At 36.0% G+C, this 17,930-nt stretch overlaps 1 protein-coding gene across 4 annotated transcripts in view; it reads right to left on the bottom strand.

The window, feature by feature from the left end:
• The window catches only part of UBR2 (ubiquitin protein ligase E3 component n-recognin 2), a 55,687-nt gene that overhangs the window by 13,291 nt on the left and 24,466 nt on the right, over positions 1 to 17,930 (bottom strand). For all 4 annotated transcript variants that reach the window (XR_010359190.1, XM_064414363.1, XM_064414362.1 and 1 more), the window contains 18 exons: positions 17,260 to 17,443; positions 16,171 to 16,232; positions 15,283 to 15,393; positions 12,979 to 13,044; positions 11,562 to 11,684; positions 11,158 to 11,221; positions 10,739 to 10,863; positions 9,405 to 9,457; positions 9,041 to 9,143; positions 8,447 to 8,495; positions 7,867 to 8,021; positions 5,873 to 5,975; positions 4,990 to 5,099; positions 4,711 to 4,791; positions 3,764 to 3,945; positions 2,910 to 3,109; positions 1,954 to 2,047; positions 312 to 473 (listed from right to left, as the gene is read on the bottom strand). Coding sequence is in view for 3 of the 4 variants with exons in the window: in XM_064414363.1 (XP_064270433.1) it covers positions 312 to 473; positions 1,954 to 2,047; positions 2,910 to 3,109; positions 3,764 to 3,945; positions 4,711 to 4,791; positions 4,990 to 5,099; positions 5,873 to 5,975; positions 7,867 to 8,021; positions 8,447 to 8,495; positions 9,041 to 9,143; positions 9,405 to 9,457; positions 10,739 to 10,863; positions 11,158 to 11,221; positions 11,562 to 11,684; positions 12,979 to 13,044; positions 15,283 to 15,393; positions 16,171 to 16,232; positions 17,260 to 17,443 (2,027 nt within the window). In the remaining variant the exon portion in view is untranslated. The remainder of the gene's footprint in view (positions 1 to 311; positions 474 to 1,953; positions 2,048 to 2,909; positions 3,110 to 3,763; positions 3,946 to 4,710; positions 4,792 to 4,989; positions 5,100 to 5,872; positions 5,976 to 7,866; positions 8,022 to 8,446; positions 8,496 to 9,040; positions 9,144 to 9,404; positions 9,458 to 10,738; positions 10,864 to 11,157; positions 11,222 to 11,561; positions 11,685 to 12,978; positions 13,045 to 15,282; positions 15,394 to 16,170; positions 16,233 to 17,259; positions 17,444 to 17,930) is intronic.

Below are 17,930 nucleotides of genomic sequence, written 5' to 3'. Positions count from 1 at the left end.
ACTGTTAAAATAATGTGTAAGACAGAATTAGTTATTTCATAGGCATTCCAACATAATTCACCTGTTTCTCAATGGGTTTTTTCTCTGCTGCCCATGCATTTGTCTACATTCAGTTTTTTTTCTGTAGGTCCTATGCTTTCTTAATATACAATAACAAAATAAAATCCAAAACCCAAAATAATAAGACAGGCAATCCACTTGAGTTTATCAGAACAGAAGACAACAAACATTCAGGAAGATCTTCTGGGGTGTAGCTGGTTTAGCATCTTGTTTTTTTACATTTATTGAGGACATGTATAAACCAAACTGACCTGTTAAACAAAACTCTTGGTGGAGGAAGCAGAGGAATAACAGTGTTGCTCAAGCATTCACAAAGTGGGCATAGGAATTCACCATTTTCTACATCATAACTTGTGTGTACTCGTAATCTTTGTTGTCTTCGTTGCTCTTTTGCTTGTACTGCATCAAAATACCTTTAGAAAAGAGAAGACATTAGTGGCAAATTATTATTACTTGAATATAGAAATTAAAAAATTCTCAGGAAAATACAGTTTTCCCGTACCTGAAATATAGATAAGATTATTACCAGAAGGAAAAATCTCTACTGTCTGACTGATAAAGTACTAGTGCTTTTGGCTGCCAAAATCTACCAAAGTGCTGAAGTTCACTGGACTGTACATTTAGGAAAAAAGTGGATGAGGCAGAGAGAAGTTGAAGCATTAAAAAAAAAAAAAATGAAACCAAACCAATAAACAAAAAACCCAAACAAAACAAAACACCACAAGCAAACAAAGGTCCCCAAACAAACAAAAACCACTAAGAAACAAACAAACAAAAACAATTAAAAAACCCGCAAACCAAACCAGAAAACCCAACTCATTTTTACATAATTTTTTTAGGAAGATGCCATGAGCATTATCCTTGGATGTTTTCTACTACAGGCCACAACCAAAACAGCAGCAACCAAAAAAACTGTTGGCTGAACCCTCCATGAAAAAAGAACTGAATTCACTGCTTTGCTAAATGTAACTGCTATTCCAGAAGCTTCTGATGTGGTTTAAAGCATGCCCAGTGATGACCCAAAATGATCTCAATACAGGCACCTAAGGGCATTTCCAAGAGATTTTGGCAACCACAAAGGACTGTACACAAGCTACACAAGAAGATTAAAAACCTTCAGTGAGCAGTGACATCAAAGACCATAAATGAAACCTGTGTGTGGTAATAGCCACAGAATCTCTAGGAGCTCCTAACACTCTTCATACACAAGGCAGAATCTGAAATTAGGCACTTCAGAAGCCATGCCAAGGAGCAAAGGAAGGGCCTAATCAAAGTCAGAGGCATGAATGGTTTGAATTTGTCACGTGGCATTAGCACCACACAGCACTAAGCATGTTTATATGCCTCCAAAAGTCAAAGAACAAAAAATAACTGCAAAAGGCTTTATTAAAATGCTAAGAAACAAAGAATAAAATTTGGTTTATGCTGAAGATGAACTAGATCACCAATGTTTCTAATTCAAATTAAATCTGTTGGAGGAATTAAGAGTGCAAGGGGTGCTCACTTATTTAAAACCTCAGTAGAGAGCAGAAGCAGCAGCAAAAGCATGCCTAGCAATGAACTGCAAAAAACCCCAAAAAATCTGAGCTCCAGATATATGTGCACCACAGGGAATTATGCATCAGGATAAACAAGCAGAGGGAATGAAAGCTGCCATGTATGGCTTTGGACTCTTCTCTACCAAGCTATCAGTAAATGAAAATTATTTTGAGTATGTTTACAGCATTTGGTTTCTACTCCTTTTTATCTAACAGAAAGCTGTTTTAATCACTTCCTGAAATTTCTTTTCAAGTTTACTACATGGTAGGAATTTTGCCATTTAAATTAGTGCCATTAGGCAAACTGAAAACATAACATGTTATTCAAACTAAAAACTTAAATATAGCCTTTTACCTTTGCCAGCAATGAGCATGCATAATATGTCCACAGCTACCCGTATGTGTTCCACATGACAGATCTGGGTGCATGAATAAGGGGTCATACTTTTCTGTATTTAAAAGAAAAAACAAACAAACAACTTTGAAATAAACATTTATCAAAAGACTTCATGGCAGATTAATGTTGCCACCTTTGCATTTTTATTTAACTTTATCACAGAAGTGTAGTTCATTTGAATAAGCATAAAACACATTACTAATCCATAAGAGCCTAAACTGTTTAAATTATTTTTAAGTATCACTTTACTTTGGTTTGGGTACTGTACTTAGAGGCTTCAAACCAAGCTTTCAGAGGTGCTGGGCCCTGGTACAAGTCACCAAGATCAGCCTGCAGTGTTGCTGGTTCAGCACCATCAAACAATGAGTTCAAGGACATTAATCTCCAGAGTGAGAGTGCAAAACAGTTCAGTGCAAAGATTTCTATTTGTTTACACATAACGAATCCAGAGAAACCTTTGTAACAATGCCCTTGCTCACTGATCTGTTTCACAAAGCACCTAAATCCAAGATTTTTTTATTATCACTAAGAGGCATTTCAGATGATGTAACTGAGAGGAAGAAAATGTACATCTTCTGCTTTTAAAGCACTACATTAACACCTCCTCTCTCTGATGTTACAGGCATGGTTTAAGAACAAACACCTCTGATTTTCAGGGCTTTTTCAACAGTTATAAATAATTTGTCACAAATGAATGGCAGAACATTGAGCTCATGCCTCACAGTGATTTACATTATTCAGCACACACATTTCTACCTCACCAAAAATATGGGAGTTTTGCCACTGATTACAATGAAGCCACTCACAAACAGTTAATGTAAGAAGACTATGTCACTGTCTCAGATCAAAAAATGTTGTTGTCACAATAACCCAAACTTTCTTTGACATTTAAGACAACTATGACCAGTACTTACCAGGGTCTGGAGTAATTTTGTTTCTATTTTTAGACAACACAGTTGATCGCTGAATAAATGCTGCCAAGACCATAGCCCTGCTGTCCACCTTAACTTCTTGCTCCTCCTGGCACAATATACACATAACAACCTGTCTGGGTTCAGCTACTCTGGTTTGCTCCGGACCCAAGGCTGTGAGTTTTGCATCCGAAATTACAGGGCTAGAATATTTAAAAATATTAGTGAGCAAATTATTTTAAAAACCTTATAATTCAGATCATGACTTTAGTGAGTTTCTTAAATTTATGATAAATGCTCCCTGCCAAAAAATTAGCTTTGGCATTGAGATAACAATTCCTATGTGTCCAGAAGTAGCATGTATTTTCCAGAAAAAATTCATAACCCTTCCAATAGCGTAACCCACTCCAGTTTAACACAGAAACTGAATCTGCAGCCCTCCATCATCACCATCCCTTAAGTGTATGATATGAATTTTGAAAACACTCTCCACTTTCCCACAAAATAATTAGCATTCTCTAATTCATATTTCCAACTACCAAACAGATTTTCTTCCAGATCTTCAACAGACACATAATCAGCTATTTCCAATTTACTATGTTTAATAGCACAGTCTCTTCAGCATCATTAATAATTTACTGGGTGATTTTGTACAAAAAACTATTTGCCTGTTTATATTTATCCCACAATTCTGACAGAGAGGGGGAGGGAAGCGTTCCATTTACTGCTTTTTTTTCTCTCAGAAACTAACGAAGACTTCTCCATCAAGATCCACAAAAAGAGCTTTTTAAAGTGGTAATAATAGGACAATCTGATGTAGACATTAATGAGAAAAAATTTAAACAAGATGCCTTCACCTATTTTCATGGGCTCCAGAGGTTGAAGTATCCAGCTCTTCCAGAGTTTGCTGAAAGAGCTCTTTGTTTTCATTAATGAAGTGCCGTTGCATCTCAGACATCTGGGCCATGATCTTTTCCCTGCGCAGCCTGGCAATCTCAGCTTTTCGCTTCCTCTCAGCTTTGTCTTTATCACGTGAACTCTGAAATTGTATTGTTCACTCAGTCATTTTTAAAGTCTTGTTACAACGAATTATTTATTTTAGTTACTGCCATGTCTAACTTCTACTAACCTCCAAACAATGAAATTCTCATAAAAGACAAAAGTCTACCAAAGAGTTATTTTGTAGCCTCTTTTCTTTAGCTTGTGTTCAATGCCAGGCACAACTGCAGATCTAGAAGGGGAACTTCTTTCCCTCAACCTTTAACTACATTTTGTATTTCTTTTCCCTTTAAGCACTCCTAGGATAGAAGGAGTGACAGGTCTCATCTCTAGTGCCGCTCTCCCACCCCAGCAGCTGCATTCCTCAATGGAGCACTACAGTGCTCCAAGGTCTGTTTGCAGTACCTAGAATGTCATGTCCAGCTACACAGATCATCAGAGCTTTTCTGGAATGCCCTGCATGGTAAAAATACATGGACAACCATTTCTTTTAGCAACTTTCCATGGAGTCTGAAATTATGGGAACAACAAAAACATCTAATGCTGTGACTGTATTGCACACAATTCAATGGAGTAGAATTGAAAAAGATTTGGAGATGACGACATATGAAATAAAGAAACACAGCTTGGGGACTTTACCAATAGGTTCTTCAAACAAGTGAGTTTGATCTATAAACTGTGAGACAGATTTTCAGAAGTCACTGATGTTTTCCATGTTTTGATTTAGAGCTATAATTAGAAATATAGTCCTTTGCTAGTCACCACCCAGACCTGTTCTAGATCAACTCTTACAGATTGCTTTTACCTCCTCCATAATATTTCCTTCTGTCTCAACCACAGGACTTGAAGAAGAGCTTTCTCTTAGCTTTTTAATAGCATTAAAGGTCTGTAAGGAAAAAAAAAAGCCTTTAATTCATTTGGGTCATGAGAATACAACTGCATATACTATAATACGGACTATACAATGTGCAGTATTGGTATCCATAAGAGCAAAACTGGGAAACAAGGAAATCATCCCAATGTAAACAGGAAAGCTTCAAAAATCTCATTTCCAAGATTTTCAGTGGTAATATAAAATATTTACCTTCAATATCCATCTGATCATGTCCTTGTGCACTTCCAGATGAGGTGCATTTTGCAGTGTTTCTAGCATAGCTAGTATGCTAGGGGAGTTATTGGGTGCTTCTCCTGGTTCTGAGAGAAAAATTACAATGAGAATTGATTATACCATTACTGGTAAATTAATCACTCACTAACATTAAAAACAAGAAACCCCAATGCTTGTTCAGCAACTGAAGAATTCCTTCAACAAACAAACACAATATGTAATTTTTGATTCTCCCCTACTGCAAATCTTTTCATGAGTAACTTCTAAATCCTGAAAAGTTTTGCTCACTGACTACATTTTCTTACAAAGGAAATGCATTGGATGTGCACCCTGGCTGTTTTCATTTTGGGAACCTCCAGTATTATATTTCCCACTACTTTAAATGGAACTTCATATGTTAGCAAAACTAGAGGCACTAGTCAGATGATACAAAGGAAAGACAAGATTAAAAGACTGTAAGAAAGCAACTATGATTTTTGCAATTGCATCTGATCACATGCAGCCATCTTTATTGAGATATCTTTATTAAATATATTAATATAAATACATTAAAATATTAATATATTTAATATATATTAAGATATATTCAAGATATTAAGATATTTATTAAAGATATTAAGAATCAGATCTAGAGGGAATTATTCAACTTATGAATTTCTCCTCTAGAAAATGCCTTTAGTATCATACCATCATAAAATCTACACAAGTAGAAAGCATTTATCTATAGTCAACTTGATAACATTTTGATGTATAAACAAATATATTCTTCTGACAAATACAGTTTCAGAAGAATAAAATATGAGATCCTGGCATTTTCAGTTATTTAAAATTTGCTATACATTTGAAAAGAAAGGCATACTTGATATTTTTTGAGTGAAGGTAAATGTTACAACATTCTCCTCGCTGAGATTCTCAAGATGTTGTTTTTCTTCTTGTAGTGCCATTCCAATCAAATGCAAAACCTAGGTAAAATTTACAAATTTTAGTTATTTTCTTACATAATTCATATAATCTTGTTACATAGTTTAAGTAATTCATTAAGAAACAGGAAAGTCATATAATACAACTATATATTATGAATATATTGAAGTTATTTCTGTATACAGAATTCCAAAGCTACATTACACAGAAGCAACAGTGTTTGTTTGAAACCATATAAAATACATATTAAATACTTGCATCTTTCTGTTTGTTGTCCTGACTAGTGAGTGAGGAGACAGTACTTCTCATCTTTCTCCCTACCCACTGCATGTTACTATTGCAAGTCTCAGGACAGAAGAAGCACGAAACAGACTTTAAGTCCTTTTTATACACAAAGTTTAGCAACAAAAAATTAAAATTTTTAAGTTAAATTTGTTCTCTCTAGAAACACATTTTAAAATAAAGTTAATTTTCAGGTCAGTGAAGAGCTGTAATCTCCTTGAACTTAAGAAATGCAATTACCCTATTTAGCACTATGATAGTCTCAATGGCATTTTGAAGCTGAGATACTTCATTCTTGGTGGCAAACTCTGTCATGTTGCATCAGCCATTTCACAACCCCATACAAACTGGCAGGATGCTCCAGACACAAAGGTTTACTGATGCCTGGAATCAACACTGACTCCCATGTAAGGAAAGGATAATCACCTGAAAATTTGTAACACAACTGGAATGCAACAGACCAAGTATCTACAGAAAAAAATGGCAAAACCTGATGAAAATCTTGAAGTTTTTAAAATTTGTTTTAATAAACAACAGTTAATTTCTCCTCAGTCGATCACATCTATTGAACAAGATCTCATGAGCCATCTCTTGCAGATGTCTCATATCCACCTTTGCAAGTGCTTCCAAGACAAAAGGGGTTGACTTGTGAAAACTGCAGCACAACTGCATGACACCATCACAGAGAAATGCCACGTGTTTCTGAGCAAGTGATAGGTCCCTAATGAATTTCACAGTTTTGAGAATGGCTGAATTTTAGTTCAGTCAAAAAAAAAAAACTAACCAACTTATTTTATTCAAAGTTACTCCAAAACCTAGCATTCTTACATTACCTAAATGTACCTACATTGTTGTGATTTATAATACCAATATATCATTCCATTTTCAACTTTTTTCTGTTATACAGAACTGCTTATGTTAATTTAAACTTAGCTGTAAAAGCTAATATACCCACAATAAGACTGGATGTCAAAAAATTAATATTCAGTTTCATTGCTAAATGTTATTTAAAAATCCATCAATACTTTTTAAAAGTTTGGAGTTGGACCTTAAACCAATAACCCTGCCTACTACAAACAGCTCCTGGATGGCAATTAACTATTCATCTCTGCACACCCCAGAAAATGTCAATCATGATACCAGAATCTACAATAACCCTCCAGGCTTCTAAAGATCATTATAAATTGCAAGGAACAAACAGTTCAGTTAAGTTTTCCAAAATGGATACATTTTCAAGTAGAAAAATTCTTTTCATGGTTTTTTCCTAAAGTGATTTAGCCTAAACTGAAAATAAGCAAAGGAACATCAAGAAAAAAATCACTGTCTGCTTAATATGCAACAACTCAGATTAATGAGTTCTCCACCACAAAAAACATTATTGCCATTGATTCAAGCAGAAGTCTTCCCTCTCATGTGCATCCCATTAGAAATTTACCTGGGTCTTCCATTCTCTAATAAAAATAAATTGCAGCAATAGGCAGAGGGGCTTCCCTAGTTTTGCATATCAGGAAATACCACTTATTTCTCATTCAGTGTATTCTGGGTGTTTCAGACACTGAGTAAACAACTCAAATCTATAAAATCATGTTGAAATGCTCTAACGAACATTCCTGCATTAGCATAGCATTAGTTTAAATGAAAAACCCCTACCCTTTGCAGCATGGACTCTGACCAGGCATAGCCATTGTGTTCCACTGCCCATTGCAGTATAGTTCCCATAATGCACAGCATGACATCAGACTGCAGGATGTTCACCAGGCTGGCAAAAAGTGGGCAGAAAGGAGGAAGAGCTGGCGGTGGAAGTGCTGAAAGGGAAATTGGTGTGTTTGACATTTCCCCAAAACTTGCAACACCCAACTGAAATGCCTCATTTAACAGCACAACCCAAGGCAGGGGGGTGGAACCAGATGACCTTTATGCTTTCTTCCAACCCAAACCCTTCTATGGGCCTCAGGCAGAACACAGCTGCTTGATAAACAGTGCTACCAATACAGGCTGCACCATTCAACATGGCTTGTGTGTAACAGGAAAGCCAACGGAGTAAGCTCTTCAGAAGGCTGGTTCCATGACAAATCAGATCCCTGACTATAGCCAGGGAGACATATGGGAAATTGCTTCATTTCTAACCACTCTAGCCCCGGAATAGGCTGTTAGTTAGTATAAATGTCAGTGCAATACACATCTTGATATGTGATTCCCTCTTCTCCCATCTCCTCTCAAAAATAAATACCTGTATCTTCTCTGTTCTGCCTTTTCAGCTTTCTCTGTGCTTCCTCTGCCTGAAATAGAAGAACAATGCCGGCATTACTCAAAATCTGTACCAATATAAAACTAATAAAAAAAGCATTCACGCTTTACTACATTGTTACTGTTTTTTCTCAGCCTTAAATAAACATGAAAGCTTTCATGTCTTTTCAGTTTGTCTTATGTTCTACTTATAAAGTAGGGCATACAACTTCAAAACTAATCTTTCCTCTTGAGCCAGCCTGAATTCTTTTCCTAGCGTAAAACCGTAAGGCAAGTTTGACCTAAAATGGCAATTTCTATAAAGGTAAGGGAAAATACAGATTGTTTCAAATACTTTCAGTAAAATAAGATGCAAGGGAACCCACAGACAAGCTCCTGAATGCCCACTAATTTCAACAGCTCTGTATAGGACACAGGATCCAGTGGCACAGAATTCACTGCAAAATCTCGGGCAAATTTTGTTAACATTCTCAAATATCCACCTGGTAATACTTCTTCACAGAATTAAGCTTTGGAAAAAGGCAAACAGAAAAAAAAAGGTACAAAATAAACCCCATGAAGTTAAACTACTAGCTACCTTTGATTGCTCTGCCCTTGAAAAGTGATAGAAATACAGATTGAAGTTCTTGGCACATTCTGGTTTTAATTCATACAGCCCTCTGCCTGTTAATCCAGGTTTCCTACAAAAAACCAAAGCAAACGAAACACTTTATGTCTACTGGTTCTTAACATCTGAGAATAAAGAGTTAACTACAACAGCTAAAAAACACTGTTTTAATGTCTAACAGGCATTATAGAAATTAACGCTATTAAGAATTCTGCACATAATTAAAGCCATGGGAAATCACCATGACTCAGCCCTCTTTCTTTCATTCTCTCGTTTTCACTAATGGAGACATTCAATTCCTAAAGCTGAATCATTAGAATAAAGGGAAACATACTTGAAACATGCCACTTCTTCAATCACACTTTCCATCCCTGTCTCTCTGTTCTCCTACATGGAGTGAAAAGACAAGACAGTGTGTTACTGGAGTTCTTGGAATAAACACATTCAAATATCATACAATACCAGAGAAAGCATGCAAAATGAATGTAGTACAAAGTCATTTTACTGGCACTCAAGAGAACACCAAACCACATAACATGAAAATACATTCAGGAACACCATCTCTGCAAAAGGGTCTTTGAAAAAGTCATGCCATTCTAAGTGGGTCATTTGTACTGCTTTTCTCTGTCATAACGAACTAGGATGTAACAGGAGCAGAAGACAACTCTAAGTTAGCTTGCTCAGCACATTTTTACAATACACAGCCAGCATTTCTGATTTCTAGGCCTTTAAATTGAAATAAATACTGGAAAGCTAAAAGACTAGTTACTGAAAAACGCTGAAACAACCACAAAAGGCAGCATGAGACATCAGCTCAAATATGTAACAACACTTCATACACAAATTTTCTTTCAATATTCCCATCCCCTTCCACCAATGCATATTTCATTGCAGTTACCAGGCCAGGGAAAAAGTATTTAGGACTGACAATATAATTCAGAGCTCCAGTTTAAATAGAACTTTCTGTTTCATACAACCCTAAATTATTCTTCAATAATTTTGAAATTTGACTTTTCAAATTGTTTCAGTTTAAAATATTTAGAAAAATGTAAAATATTTCATAATTTATCAGTAAAATTATTACCAGCACTGTAAAACATAAACTTTGGAATTCTGACTGTCTTCAAAAATAATTTTTAAAAGATTGCTTCAAAAATACTAAAAGGAGAAAGGGAAGCAAGCTTTGCTGTCCTACAGAAGTACTTATAATAGAATTCAGATAAATTATTCTGTTCATGTAAATGAAGCACTTATGTTACACAAGTACAGTGTCTGATTCCATGTCTTTCTACTTATTGTTAGGCTTTAAAACATAACAGCTTATATTTCTGGATAGTTCTAACAACCCACTTCCATACATCTAATTCAGGGTGTACGAGCAGCCTGCAGAGGCTGCTGGCCAGATGGCCTGATTAGAAATAGTATTAAAAAGAGAGAGAAGCTGAAGAAGCTCTCAGATTCCTTCATCTTTCACATGTTGTTCCTTCTTTGCCTCTTTCCTACCCTTGCCATGAGAACTACTAACCTGTACTCATGCTAACCTTGCTCTGAGCATAATCGCGCTGCTCTCATTCCACATTAAGTGACATGAGTTTGCATGAGACAATTTTTCAGCAATCAGCATTATCAAGTGGAAGCTGGTTCCCCCCTCAACATCCAGTTACTTACATCTTCAGGGAGTGCCTTTACCAGTTCACTGTGTGCCATTGGCCTGATGCTCAGCTGATGGATGATCTCTCGCTTGATTTCATCTGTTGCATTTACCTGCCCTATTCCAGGGCTGAACCTTTCACCTGTAAAAATAAAACACACCTCTTTTTTTTTGGTTTTTAAACACTTTTTTTAGCTTTTTCTCTAAATTAAAGGCTGGAAAATAGGGTGCCTTCTGTGAAATCTTGTGTTCACACACCAGTGTTCAAAAATCCATTACATTGATCTAAGCTAGTTCCAAGGCTTTTCTCCTAGGAAAGAAGGCAGAGCTACAGGATGTTCACAACAGAACTGAACCTCACAGAGCAATAAAAAAATTGCCCAGATCACTAAAGAGCCTAAATTTTAAAAATTAATTAAATATGTTTTGAACTTACCAACTATCATTATAATGAGGTATAGCATCTCTTCTATAAGAGTGTTATTTTGTTGAACAACATCCTGAAGTAAAACAATAAAAAAATACATTTTTCAATAATTATTCCATACGCTGAAAATACTTTTTCAGTGATTCAAAACATTGCATATTTTCACCCTTAGTACTCCCAAACTGAGCTATGCTGAAACGCAGTCATAAGTGCAAAAATAATGCAACATTTTCTGACATTTACCAGTTTGACAGGTAAAAATATTTATGCATACTTCAAACTGGCCAAATGAAATTAAAATAGGATAAGTTTTGCTTTTTTATCAAGAAATAGCTCTTTCTCAGTACAACAGTATCAGATACACTTTGAAAAACAAAATTTAAGATTTTCCATTGCAGTAGTGCATAAAATACCTTGTTAGTATTTTCTGTGCTAAATCTTTTGCCATAGTCTGGAGTACTAAATATCTGATAAAGTTCAAAGCGACTCAGCATTATCATCAGGAAGTGATTTGGATCCATCATAGACACACCTGTCTATTAAAGAAAAAAAAGATTATAAAGAGAAAACAGATTGGGTGTTATCATAGTTTTTATATTTACATATGATCTTCACTGTGTATTCTTTATAAAATTAATTCCTCTCTCAATCCTATGAATGAAGACTTAACATTTAAGTTTACTCTCTTAGGACACCAAGAACAGAACTGTAAGCCCATTTGACAAGCAGAATCCTATGGTTTATCAAGAATTTCTGATGCCTTTTTAAGGGCATAATGTAAAATATTCAGGGTTACTCCTGTTATCTTAAGCAGTCTAAGCAAGCTTCAGTGAAAGACTTTTGTTTGGTTGTTTTTAATCTAAAATTTTGTTCATGCTAGCTTATCTTCTAGCAGGCATAATAATTCTTAGTATATACCACTAAAGATCTTAACAACAAAACCCAATCCTCTAAATAAAGGCTGAAGCCTGTAGAGCAAAGATTCCAAAACCTTCTTGGAAAGAAAAAAACTGAAGTTTCAATGCAGAACAAACATCAACTTTCAGAAATTTCCATTTCTGAAAACTACTGGCTGATGTTTTTTCAGTTTATTAAATATGTTATCTAAGTTTGCCAACTACAAATATTTGTTGCTTGTTAACTACTGTTAATGGAACCATCTTTAAAACAGAATAAATTTCCAAGAAAGCTCAAGAATATCTACCCAAATGAACAGCTGAAAATTACAATTAAAAATCAGTTTCCTGAGGCTTGATCTGCCACTATGTCTGAAAGCAGAAGCATCTTGGGGCATGTTTATCCTACTGGATAAACTCCAGTTAAGATTTCAGGGACTTCCTGAGAAAATATTTTGCTGTCCAGGTGAACTACGCACCCCAAGCCGTAAATTTTAGGTTGTATTGCTCTCAGTGTAGAAGCATTGCATCTGCCATAGAGCTAAATAGAATTCCACATTAGCAAAATCTGTTCTGAAGGGGCAAACCAAAAAAATCAACACATACACTAACTGCATTTCTGATAACATGCAGAGTCATGAAACTGCCAGTACAGCATCACCCATTAGTTAAAATATCTCATTCTTGAAGATATGGCATTTATACACTCACCTGCAAACTCTGCACTTTTCAAATTGTAGTTAAAAAATAAGTATTACAATAATAGTTATTTCCTTTTAAAATTATGCCATAATTATGTAGATAAAATAAGAAAATTCAAGTCCTTCCACAAAAAAAAGACATTTTTTCTTAAAAAGGTTCTGATGAAGATAAACATAAACACAAAGACATCATGAAAATACTTAAAAAAATGCAAAGTGGTATACTTGGTTACCTGAAGCATTACTATGTCCTTGTCAAACATCTCCCTCCTGCACTTCACATTATGATAGTAATAAATCTGAAAAAAATACCCAAAACACCACACCATGATCATTAACACAGATAATATTTCATCTAAAATTATTTTACTTCTATAAAAAATAAACTTTGCTATACTGTGTTCATAAACAAAAAATTAATCTGTAATTTGAAAAAATTACATAATTTTATCTGCATGCAAAAAGCTTTTTTATAAAGCACAATACAATCATAGTTGCTGGCTGGGTTGTAGTGATGCAATGTCTGAATTGCATAAACTTATAAGCAAAAATCTTTTTGACCTCTTTAGCTTATTTTTTATATATTTGTTTAGCAATTAACTGTTTGAAATTCACAGGAGAGAAAGCCCTTGCAGTTGGGGAAATGTTTTTTCTTCGCTCCATGAACTGCTCTTTAATCATTTGAGATACCATCTTTCAGGAATTGCCAGTGTCAGCAAAATGTTAATATTGTGACAGAGCTGTGCTTAACCCAAACCATCCCGGGAAGGAACTCAACAGGACTGAGCCAGGCGTCAGCAACACCACAATCACTGCATGGCATTGAAATGTGGGAAAGTTTGGTTCTACCACAAGAGAAGAAAAATAAATAGGGCTGGCAAGTTTCTGCACAGGCCTGGAAAAAAACTTTAGCATGCTAAAGTCTCCTCTAGACACATACCATTTCCACCAGAATTACACGAAGACAGCTAGGCATGCCTTCCCTTTCTTCTCTATCACAATAATACACACATATAGATGCCCATTCGTATTATCTGGGAAGGAGTCAAAAGGAGCTGGCTGAACATGAGCTCTCCCCATAGCCAAAGTAAAGAGAAAGGACTTGCAGACTGTGGGAGTTATGTTATCTAAACTAAATGAAGCTCTTAACTTCAAGATCCTGACAACCTGGAGAAATTAACTCAGAGACTTATTTCACTACCAAAAGCTATGCTGAAATTCCAGATTTGATGTGTGTCTATAGCACTATGGGCACTGCTATAATTGTACATAACTGGAGCTCTTTTTGCTCTAATGACAAGGATACCACCTTACGAAGAGTCAAGAAGTGTCAGAATATAATATATTTGAGCAGCTTAATTCAGTCTCCTAGTAAATATACATTGCAATTATCTAATGGAGTTGAGGGCTGACAGGATTGAAGGAATTTTCTTGCAAATATATCAAGTTAACACCTCACAGAATTAAACCCCTATTCCTGTTGTAATAAAAGTCTTGCTGAGAAAATCACTTGAGACAATCACCCTGGTGGGTGGTACTGACACCACAGTACCCATTTTATAGCTGTTATGCTTGAAACACCTAATTTATACAAACATTGAGAACGTAAGTTTAGAAATGAAAGTCACCAAAAGTATTAGAGCTAGAAGCCAAGAAACACTTTGTTCTACACTGCTTCTAATGCTTCTGTGGAGTCTTTGGGTTTGAACCACTTTATAAATATAAATAGCCATAATACCATAATGCTGCATATTTTTATATCTGAGACACTTTGATGTGGAGGTGATAAATTACCATGGATGCGCAGATCTAATTCTGCATTTCCAACTGCTGCTGCACAGTACACAGTAAAAAAGCTAGGAGTCATTAACTGCATTAACTAAAACTCTACACACCCAGCACTGAGTTCAGCAGCCACTGCAGCAGTCCTGAAATAAAAAAGCAACTTCTGACTAAAAAAAAAAATCAAAGACTAGTTTAAAAGCAAAAATACTGAAATTATGCCAGTGCTGATAAAAATGCCTACCTCACACTGCCTTCCACATGACTGACATAAGTAAAATTTCAAATCAATACAGAAACAGAAGGTTTTGGGGTCTGAAAGACCAAGAACTCCCTCCATACTCGGCCCTGGTGACGTCCCACTTCGAGTGCTGTCTCCAGTTGTGGGCCCTTCACTTCAAGAAATACATTGAGGTTCTTCCAGGCAACCAGCGACAGGACAAGAGAACACCGCCTCAGGCTGTGCCAGGACAGGGTCAGAATGGACATTGGGAAGAATTTCATTATGGAAAGGGTTGTAAAAATTGAAAAGGACTGCCCACAGAAGTGGTGGAGTCACTGCCCCTGGAGGTGTTCAAGAAGTGACTGGACACGGCCCTTAGCGCTGTGGTCTAGTTTACAAGGTGGTGTTTGGCCAAGGGTTGGACTCAATAATCTCAGAGGTCTTGTTCAACCTAATTGATTCTGTGACTCTTTGAAATTATCCTGAGAGAGCTATCAGATAAGAGTGATTCTACAGTTACTGTACTACTTACCTGATTAACAAGAGAGAAGCCATTCCTTCTCCACATCCCTGCATGCACTTGGGCACATAGGACTAGGCATCGTAGAGGATGTTCTATTAACATGGGTGGGCTAAGTTCACTCTGCATCAAGAAAATGCAATATTTTGATGTACACGGAGAAAATAAAAGAAAATGGGACTGAAATGAAGGAGGATTATATTTGTGATCATTAAAATATTTGGGCACTACAAAAGGCAAGGAAAATCCAACAAACAAGTTAGATGAGCCTATTCACAATCTTTCAAATCATTGTTAATCACCCTTACATTCTGTCTTTGCTCCGCACAGCTACTGCATGAGGGTTTTAGTTTATTCCTAAAGACAGTGGCTTTCATATTTTAAAACATCAACATCAGCAATTTAATAACACTGTAATTTCATTTATTTCATTCAAAGGTTAAGTACTACTTCTCTCCAAAGACACTGAAATTTCTTCTCCCAGTTAGGTTTTATCCTCTTTCATTCCACCTTTTTTGACTACCCCTTAAAGAAATAGCGTATCAATAAGAACAGGCAGCAGGCAAGAAACAGCTGGGGAAGAAAATTAGAACCCAGCCCAAGAGAAAGGAATTACATCCTGCCTGCGATTCCTAAAAACAGTTTCTATTACAAAAAGGAGGCTGTGTGACCTGAGTCTTAGTTACTTTAGAGAGCAATACTGCCTGTCTATGCTCTAGTCATGAATATCTAGATATTAATCTCGTAAGAGGTAATTTTACGTACAAAAGATGTTCTCTCCGAGTAGAATTCACAGTACAAAGGCCCTTTGTTTTATTTAACATCATCCTACATTTACATGACCAATTTCATGTTCAGCATTAATTATATTTAATGAATAGACAACATTTAATGACATACCAGGGGTAGCAGCTCTGGAAACTTATATGCCACTTCTGTTTTACTCAGCAAAACATGCAAGCCTACAAAAATACACGAAAAAACCGTACAGAATATTACATACAATATTTTATGTAATTAAAACAGGACAAAAAAAGTAATTTTATTTACTCGCAGACCATTTTTCTGGATAGCGACAAGTCTCCAAATTTATTACCTTGGAGCTACACAGTTATTTCCTAAAGAAACAATGCAAAGAATACAATCTAAGAGAATTAATGTTTTCCCTTTGTATCTGCATAAGCCTTGCAGTACAAGTGACATTTTTGCCTTTTTTTGACTCTGTCATGTACCCACAGTGAGAGCCAAGAGTCCTTGGTCTGACAGGCCAAACAATCAACAGCAGATACCTCATCCTTTTTATCAGTCCTTGTGGGGTTTATAAAATACCTCAGGAACTAGAATAAGGCCCCTACAAAACACATGAAGATTTTCTGGTTTGCTTTCTTTTGAAATTACAAAGACTTTGCTCAAAGATTCAAATATTCAAAGTCATTTGACACTGAGCTGCATAGCACTTCACCTAAGAAATACCTTTTTCATTTCATTATTTGTGAATTTATTTTTACCACATTCTTTCTGATTCTGTAAACCAAAATTCATAAAGTTTTTTTCAACACAACTGATGAACAAGATAGGCACAATATGAAGAGAAAGGCATAGCTCAATTTTCTGCTGACACATCTGTTTGATAAATCTGTTCTCTAGCACAATGTTGATTAGTCTATTCAAGCTGACAGCTAAACATGCTCCCAAACAGTCAACTACAGTCCACATTTTGCTGAAGCTCTTTTGCATCACTCAAGTGGCAAAAGCAGCAGTAGCTGCCTATAATACAAATCCAGAGGCATGAGACAATCTCCCCCAGCCTGAACGATAACAAGTTTTCTGGTGATTGAGAACATCTGGCCTAGAAGCTACCAAACAGCTAGAAAATGGCCAAAATTCAGGTCTTAAACAATGCTAGTGTGTGTCTTCACATACACACAAACACAAATCACATCTGCAGAATATTTTTCATTTCCTGAAATATTTTTCAACAGTTCATACCTGCAAGTAAACGAGAAACTGGGAGATGAATGCTAACTTTTTCCTGAGAAACACAGTATCTGATGGTCTCAACTGAATGTCCACACATGCTGAGGACAATAGGCTGTTCTCCATCAGTAAACCCACTATGACACTGCATCAACACAGTCAGGCATTTCTTGTAAGCTTCAATCAATACTTTTTCCTAAAAGAAAGATTGCAGTTTAAAGAGATTGTGACAAAACCACAGCTCTGAAAAATAATACAGACAACAAAATAAAGACCCTGAAGGGTTTGCAATTTTTACCTTTAACAACAGTCCTGCAAAATTAAGATAAGGAATCCAACAAAAGAGCCAAATTAAAGAGGGCACAAACTGCAAAACTTGTACTGGTGTCTCTGATTAGAAAAATACACACTAGGATGTTGTTTGGATTTGGGGTTTTTTTGTAACTGACATTATGGCAACTTTCTAAGGAACGATCAGGCTAGACTAGTAAAAACTGCATATTAACTACCAGTAACAGATTAAAACCAGCCTGCATGTTCAGGTATTCCAGGATCACTTATTCCACAATCATATTTTACCATGCTCAATTTCTGAAATCCTGAAACACTTAGGCAGCAAAAACATGATTTATAATCAAGCAGTATTTGGTAGATCCAGGACCTACTCCTCCATTCCCTCCTCC

The sequence above is a fragment of the Passer domesticus genome, chromosome 3, assembly GCF_036417665.1.
Source record: "Passer domesticus isolate bPasDom1 chromosome 3, bPasDom1.hap1, whole genome shotgun sequence".
Taxonomy (NCBI): Eukaryota; Metazoa; Chordata; class Aves; order Passeriformes; family Passeridae; genus Passer; species Passer domesticus.
This window is presented reverse-complemented; position numbering and strand designations above follow the sequence as displayed.